Raw genomic sequence first — 8,032 nt, 5'->3', positions numbered from 1 at the left:
GTGATCCACCCGCCTCAGCCTCCCAAAGTGCTGGGATTACAGGCGTGAGCCACCGCGCCTGGCGATACTATTATTTATTGATGGATTTTGAGACAAAGTCCCACTCCGTCGCCCACGCTGGAGTGCAGTGGCACGATCTCAGCTCACGGCAACCTCCACCTCTTGGGTTCAAGCAATTCTACTGCCACAGCCTCCTGAGTAGCTGGGTATACAGGCGCCCACCACCACCCCTGGCTAATATTTTTGTATTTTTAGTAGAAATGGGGTTTCACCATGTTGGCCAAGTTGGTCTCAAACTCCTAACCTTAAGTGATCTGCCCATCTCAGCCTTTAAACGTGCTGGAATTATAGGTGTGAGCCACTGCTCCCGGCCTCAGATACTATTATTCTCCCCACTTTACAGATGAGAAAACTGAGGCATAGAGCTTACATGACACAGAGGTAGCAATAAGTAAAGCCTCTTATGGCACCTCTTACCCCTCTGCATTGTGCCCGCTGGCTTCTCTGTGCGTGGTCCCTTGGTAGTTATTTCTTCCTGACCTGGATAAGGAAGCGAATGGTCGATATCTTCCTCACCTCCCTCAAAACAGGCCTGAACACTGATTGTGCTGCTTGTACTGTAGCTGATCAATAACCTTCTTAAGCCCTCCCTCCCACCCACTTGCCATTGGCCCATGCAGGTCCTGTAGACTGGCCCTCTTCTTCCAGGCTTCTAGAAAGATCTGGTATGACCTTAACTCAGGATGCGCTGAGTGGAGAACTAAAGAAGCTTTCAGAAGGTCTGGAAGGCACCAAGCACAGTAATGTGATGAAACTCCTCCGGGTGGCCCTCAGTGGACAGCAGGTGAGGCAGGGACATGGGTTGGATTGTTCCCTGGAGCCCCTCATTGATCTTTTCAACTTACATTTCCTAGCAGGCATCGAGCTCAATGTTGGGGATACAAAGATGAATGAAACATGATCACCCCCCTCATTCAGTCAATCAGCAGACACTATTTACTACTTACTATGTGCAAGCATTGTGTTAGGTACAGTAGATACAGTATAGAATGAAACACATATATATAATCTCTGTCTCCATGAGGTTTGCAGTTTTTTGGAGATAACAGACCTAGCAACAGCTTACTTAATATGGGAAAAACAGGTTGGGCATGGTGTCTCATACCTGCAATTCCATCACTTTGAGAGGCCTAAGCGGGCAGATCGCCTGAGGTCAGGAGCTTTAGACCAGTCTGGGCAACTTAGTGAAACCTTATCTCTACTAAAAATACAAAAATTAGCCAGGTGTGGTGGTGCACGCCTGTAATCTCAGCTACTTGGGTGGATGAGGCACGGGAATCACCTTAATGGCAGACGGAGGTTGCATTGAGCTGAGATTGCACCACTGCACTCCAACCTGGCAACAGAGCGAGACTCCATCTTTAAAAAAAAAAGTGGGGGCGGTGTAGGGGGAGAAACAGGCTCCTGGGACCCATCGTTGTCCAGGGAACCAACACAAGTGCTGATCCTCAAAAGACAGGCAGCGGTGTGGGGGCTGGCCCGGGAATAATTTCTGCAGACTGAGGCTGAGCTTCAGTTCTTTAGGCGATATTTGCTCTTTTTGTTCTTAGCAAGGACCTCCCATAGCTGAGATGATGGTGTCTTTGGGACCAAAAGAAGTGCGGGAACGAATCCAGGAGGCGCTTTCCAGCTAGGGAGAGGATGTGTCTGGCAGTGGAGATTGCCCAAAGAACCTGTGACCTTAGAAACAGCCTTCAGAGACCAAAAGGAGACCTGGGGCCCATCAGGAAGTTCGCCAAAGGAACTGAGAGTGAAAACAATCTATGACTGCATACAAGTGCATTTATGACTCCACCACAGGCCCGTCCTTGCCAGTTGGCTGGGGAAGCCCAACCCATCTCCTCCTTGACTCTGGAAAGGCATTCTCCGTGACTCGTTTTTCACACATTACACAGAGGAGGTTAGGAGTTAGTTCACGGAAAAGCTAACATCCCGGAACAGTGCAGAAGGCTTGGGTTTCAGTTTGCTAGGGCCACCATAACAAAATACCACAGAACCAGGTGGTTTAAACAACAGAGATTTATTTTCTCACATTTCTGGAGGCTAGAAGTTCAAGATCAAGGTGTCAGCAGGCTTGGTTTTTCCCGAGGCCTCTCTTGGCTTGCAGACAGCTGTCTTCTTACTGTGTCCCTATGCGGTCTTCCCTCCATGCACGCACATGTCTGGTTTCATTATGTGCCCAACGTTCCTCTTCTAGGAGCACCAGTCAGACTGGATTAGGGCCCACTCCACCCTACCAGCCTCATTTTAACTTAATCTCCTCATTAAATGCTCAGTTTCCAAGTGCAGTCTCATTCTGAGGTGCTGGGGGTTTCTCATTGTAAGAATTTAGGGGGACAAAATTCAGCCCGTAGCAGCTGGGCAGCAGGACTCATGGGTCCCAGTTCTCAGGCCCCAAGGACCAGAACAGTGAAGGATATGTGACACAAGCAGGGCTGAACTGGACGCCAGACTTTTTTTGGGGTTGTAAAGGGAGAAGTGACTTCCACTGCCAAGGGTAAGTGCTCTTGTCTTATGCTACCCTTTATTCTTGAACCTTGGGGCAGCCTGTGTCTCCCTTCCCTAAATGTCATCTGTTCCTGTTTTCTAGTCCTCCAGACCTGGTCCTTGGACTGGAGACCTCCACCCTGCCTATTTTGTGGCTTTCGCTTCAAATCCATCTCTTCCTTCCTCCATGACTTGTAAGTCATCATCTCTGCTGGTTTCTGAAATGAGATAATGCTTCTTGTGGTCTTCAGTGAAGAGGAATAGCAAAAGTGGCAGCAAGATGGTGGCAGGGTACACAAACGCCTGCGAGGCTTCTAGGCTTCCCCTGTGTGGCAGCCAGCCTCTAAGAGGGCCCCCAACCATCCCTTCTTTCTACTGTTCACACCCTTGTGTGGTTTCTTCTCACACTGAATAGGCCTGACTTGTGTAACCATTATGCTATTGAAGAAATGAGAGTTTGACTTCTGAGGGTAAGTCGTAAAATAAATCATGGCTTCTGTTTTGTTCTCTTGGATCACTTACTTTGGGGGAAGCCAGCTTCCAGGTCTTGAAGATACTCAAGCAGCCTTATGGAGTGCTCCATGTGACAAGGGATCGAGGCCTCCCAACAACAGCCACGGGAGTGTGCCATCCTGGAAGCTGGTCCTCTATTTCCAGCCAGGCATTCACATGACTGCAGTCCTGGCTGATCTTGACTGTGACCTCTATAGGAGACCCTAAGCCAGAACCACACAGAGAAGCTGCTCTGGAATTTCAGACACACATGAACTGTGAGATAGTAAATGTTTATACCTGGTTTGGGGATAATTTGCTCTCTGGCAGTATACAATATATTTCTTTTGTCCAGGAAAGTAGAGAGAGGCGATCACAGAGTTCGTTGAGCCCCATAGAGTCCTAGTCTTTGCTTAAAGAGTATACCCAGCCAGACGCGATGGCTTACACCTGTAGTCCCAGCACTTTGGGAGGCGGAGGCAGGCGGATCACAAGGTCAGGAGTTCAGGACCAGCCTGACCAACATGGTGAAACCCTGTCTCTGTTAAAAATACAAAAAAGTTAGCTGGGTGTGGTGGCATGTGCCTGTAACCCCAGCTACTCAGGGGGCTGAGGCAGGAGAATTTCTTGAACCCAGGAGGCGGAGGTTGTGGTGAGCCAAGATCACACCACTGTACTCCAGCCTGGGTGACTGAGCAAGACTCGGTCTCAGAAAAAAAAAAAAAACAAGAATATACCAGTTCTTTCCAGTACAGAATCCATTAAGTTCGTTGGTTACAAGCAATATAAACCAATTTTGCCTCACTTAATGTTTATTGGAAGCAATAGGAGAACCACAGCATCTACAAAAAAGCCAAAAAACCAGGTCTTGGAAAAAACAGGAACTGGCTACAGGAGCTAAGGGCCAGTCTTGTCTGAGTTCAAGACACATGTCCAGGACACATGAACTACACCGTTTTGTTGTTAATTTCTCTGTGTTTTCCTCTCAGTTCTGGATGGCTCTGCTCAAGGTTCAGATGCTGAGGAGCGAGTATGTGTTGGGCTAACTGAGATCTTGCTGCTGTTCCTTGGCCAGAAATAGGTAGTCCCACAGGGATTATATGCAATGGAGGCAAAGTTGTTCCCAAGGAAAACTAGGGAGCTTTTTCCAGAAGAAGATGTAATGGCAGAAACAACAGGTGGTTGACCACAGAAGGGGACAATAACAACAGTATTTGTGATTTATTACACACTTGTATGAGCCTCACCCTCTCCCAAGTGTCAGATAATGCTGGTAAATGCCTAGTCCATCATCTCAGTAATTTTTTGTCATAACCCTGTGAGAGAAGCAGTATTTTTTTTTTCAGTTACAGATATGGAAACTGAGGCCCTGAAAAGTTAAGTAAAGCTTCCTAGGTTGGCTGGGTGCGGTGGCTCACACCTGTAATCCAGCACTTTGGGAGGCCGAGGCAGGTGGATCACAAGGTCAGGAGTTTGAGACCAGCCTGGCTAACATGGTGAAAACCTGTCTCTACTAAAAATACAAAAAATTAGCCAGGCATGGTGGCATGCACCTGTAATCCCAGTTACTCAGGAGGCTGAGACAAGAGAAGTGCTTGAACCCAGGAGGTGGAGGTTGCAGTGAGCTGAGATCATGCCCCTGCACTCCTGTCTGGGTGACAGAACATGACTCTGTCTCAAAAAAAAAAAAAAAGTTACCAGGAGTTCCTTGGCTCATGATCAAGTATGTGAGTGTTTTTAACAATGTGAGTGGTCAAAATGCTAAGTGGATTCTGATGTATCTACAACATGGATGAACCTCTAGGAGTTGATGCTAAATGAAATGTTAGTCACAAAAGGACAAATACTTCCTAACACTTTGTGAGGCCAAGGTGGGAGGGTTGCCAAAGGCCAGGAGTTTTGAGAGCAGCCTGGGCAACATAGCAAGACCCTGTTTCTACAAAAATAAAAGTTTTTGTAGTCACCAGGTAAGGTGACATATGCCTGTAGTCCCAGCTACTTGGGAGACTAACGTAGGAAGATCACTTGAGCTAAGGCATTAAGGCTGCAGTGAACTATGAATGCACCACTGTACTCTAGCCTGGACAACAGAGCAAAACCCTGTGCCTAAAAACAATGAATAAATAAAAGGATAAATACTATAAGATTTTATTCCAGGCTGGGTGCGGTGGCTCACACCTGTAATCCTATCACTTTGGGAGGCCAAGGCGGGCGGATCACTAGGTCAGGAGATCAAGACCATCCTGGGCAACATGGTAAAACCCCATCTCTACTAAAAATACAAAAATTAACTGGGCGTGGTGGCACGTGTCTGTAATCTCAGCTACTCGGGAGGCTGAGGCAGGAGAATTGCTTGAGCCAGGGAGTCAGAATTTGCAGTGAGCCGAGATCATGCCATTTATACTCCAGCCTGGTGACAGAGTAAGACTCTGTCTTAAAAAATTTTTTTTTACTTATTTGAAGTACGTGAAATAATCAGAATTATAGAGGCAGAAGGTACAATGGTGGTTGTCGGGCTTGGGGAGGCAGAAATGGGAAGTTACTGTTTAGGGTATAGAGTTTCAGTTTTACAAGACGAAAAGTTACGGGGGGGTCTGTGGTGGTGATAATTGCACAACATTGTAAAGATATTTAATGCCACTGAACTGTACACTTAAAAATGACTGAGATGGTAAATTTTTATGTTTTCTGTATTTTACCACATTTTTTAAAAAATGGTAAATTAGAGTTGGGTGCGGTGGCTCACACCTGTAATCTCAATACTTTGGGAGGCCAAGGCAGGTGGATCACTTGAGGCCGGAAGTTCTAGACCAGCCTGGCCAACATGGTGAAACCTCATCTCTACTAAAAAGTACAAAAATTAGCCAGGTGTGGTGGCACTTGCCTGTAATCCCAGCCACTTGGGTGGCTGAGGCACGAGAATCACTTTAACTCCCATTGTATTCCAGCCTAGGGAACAGAGCAAGACTCTGTCTCAAAAAGAAAAGTGAAATTAATAAAGCTGCTCCTTCCTCAAGTTGAATGTGCTGTGCTGTCTGGAAAGCAGCTCCAGATGTCTGTCTTCTGTTTGGGGGTTTTGCTCAGGATCAGTAGGATTGGTTTATTGTTTTTTGTTTTTTTTTAAGAGAGAGGGTGTTGCTCTGTTACCCACACTGGAGTGCAGTGGCACAATTCAAGTGATCCTCCCATCTCAGACTCCTGAGTAGCTGGGATCACAGGTACATGCCACCACACCTAAGTAAAAGTGTTTGAAGGAATTTCACACTTTTTTTTTTTTTTTTTTTTGAGATGGAGTCTCACTCTGTAGCCCAGGCTGGAGTGCAGTGGCATGATCTCAGCTCACTGCAACCTCCACCTCCCAGATCCTGGTTCAAGCAATTCTCCTACCTCAGCCTCCCAAGTAGCTGGGATTGTAGGTATGAGCCACCATGCCCAGCTAATTTTTTTATTTTTTCAGTAGAGACGGGGTTTCACCATGTTGTCCAGTTTGGTCTTGAACTCCTGACCTCGTGATCCGCCCACCTCAGCCTCCCAAAGTGCTGGGATTACAGGCATGAGCCACCATGCCCAGCCTTCACATATTTTAAATAACCTCAAGCCCATCCCCGGTGTTTTGAGAGTATAGTGCAGCAGTGAAGGGCACAGAGGCTGACTGTGTAGATTCAGAAACATTCTGCTCCTTATTCACTTGTTACTTTTCTGTATCTCAGTTTCCTTGTTTGCAAAACAGGGATAAGAATTTTACCTGTCTCGCCAGGCAAATAAAGAATTTTACCTGTTCCAGTTACTCGGGAGGCTGAGGAAGGAGAATTGCTTGAACCTGGGAGATGGAGTTTGCAGTGAGCTGAGATTGCACCACTGCACTCCAGCCTGGCGACAGAGCGAGGCTCTGTCTCAAAGAAAAAAAAAATAGAATTTTACCTGTCTCAAAGAGTTGTAAGGATTGGAATAGATAATATGTATGAAGTTCTTATTTTATTTTAAGACGGGGTTTCACCGTGTTGGTCAGGCTGGTCTTGACTCCCCACCTCAGGTGATCCGCCCGCCTTAGCCTCCAAAGTGCTTGGATTACAGGCGTGAGCTACCACGCCCGACCTCTGTCTCAAAGAAAAAAAAAAAAGAGAGATAGGAGAGAGATAGGGGAGAGAGTGAGAGAGGGAGAGGGAGGGAGGGAGGGACTCTAAAAACTGATGCTTTTTATTTATAAATGTTAGTAGTTCTGTCCAGCCCACCATTACTAGACTGCCCTGTAAGTCCCCTCAGTAAACCTCCTGCCTCATTCAGTGGCTCTGGATCTCTTCCGCCTTTCAAACTTGGTACCATCCCTACTGAAGTTAATAAGGGTAGGTACAACAGCATCAATGGAAAATTATGCATAGTCTAGACAGCACAACCTTTGAGGTTCTAGCCCTTCTTTGTCTTTGAGAAGTCATAATTCTGTTAAGTTGCAGATAGCTGATAGTAATGCAAAATCATTCTTGCCTATAAATAGGTAAGTTAATTCTGCCCACCAAAGGGACAGCTCTCACCCAGGTGGAAAAGCCCATTTTGCATCCATTTGCACATTCCTCTTACATTCCTTTTTTTCCAGATAAATTTGCCCTTCATTGACTTCACTTTTGGATTGATTATGACATCTGCTTGGTTCCCTCATGTAATTAAATAAAATATTTAACACGTGTTCATTTCATAATTATGAGAATCATGACATACTTTTTTGGGAAAATTATCTCTTAACAAAATAAGTAAATAATACAACGATGGTAAACTGTGTGATGCAGAAAATAAAGCAGAGTACTAAGCAATGCGGGACATGTTATTTTATAAGTGTTCCAGGAAAACCCTTCTGTGAGCAAAAATGCAAGCACATAGGCCAGGCACGGTGGCTCATGCTTGTAATCCCAGCACTTTGGGAGGATGAGGCAGGTGGATCACGAGGTCAGGAGTTCAAGACCAGCCTGGCCAACATAGTGAAACCTCATCTCTACTAAAA

The 8,032-nt window shown here is 46.1% G+C and overlaps 1 protein-coding gene across 5 annotated transcripts in view; it reads left to right on the top strand.

The window, feature by feature from the left end:
• Positions 1–3,046, top strand: part of EARS2 (glutamyl-tRNA synthetase 2, mitochondrial) — a 28,604-nt gene extending 25,558 nt beyond the window's left edge. Inside the window, exons 8-10 of one of the 5 annotated variants that reach the window (XR_005201209.1) lie at positions 681–844; positions 1,611–2,557; positions 2,651–3,046. Coding sequence is in view for 2 of the 5 variants with exons in the window: in XM_017534391.2 (XP_017389880.1) it covers positions 709–961 (253 nt within the window). In the remaining 3 variants the exon portion in view is untranslated. Of the gene's footprint in view, positions 1–680; positions 1,069–1,610 lie in introns of those variants that run through there. The other 4 variants (XR_001826942.2, XR_005201210.1, XM_017534392.2 and 1 more) reach the window with 4 other exon arrangements.
• The last annotated feature ends 4,986 nt before the right edge of the window (positions 3,047–8,032 follow it).

Source organism: Cebus imitator, unplaced genomic scaffold (genome assembly GCF_001604975.1).
Source record: "Cebus imitator isolate Cc_AM_T3 unplaced genomic scaffold, Cebus_imitator-1.0 Scaffold85, whole genome shotgun sequence".
NCBI lineage: Eukaryota > Metazoa > Chordata > Mammalia > Primates > Cebidae > Cebus > Cebus imitator.
The sequence above is the reverse complement of the archived record's forward strand: the minus strand, read 5'-3'. Positions and strand labels throughout refer to the sequence as shown.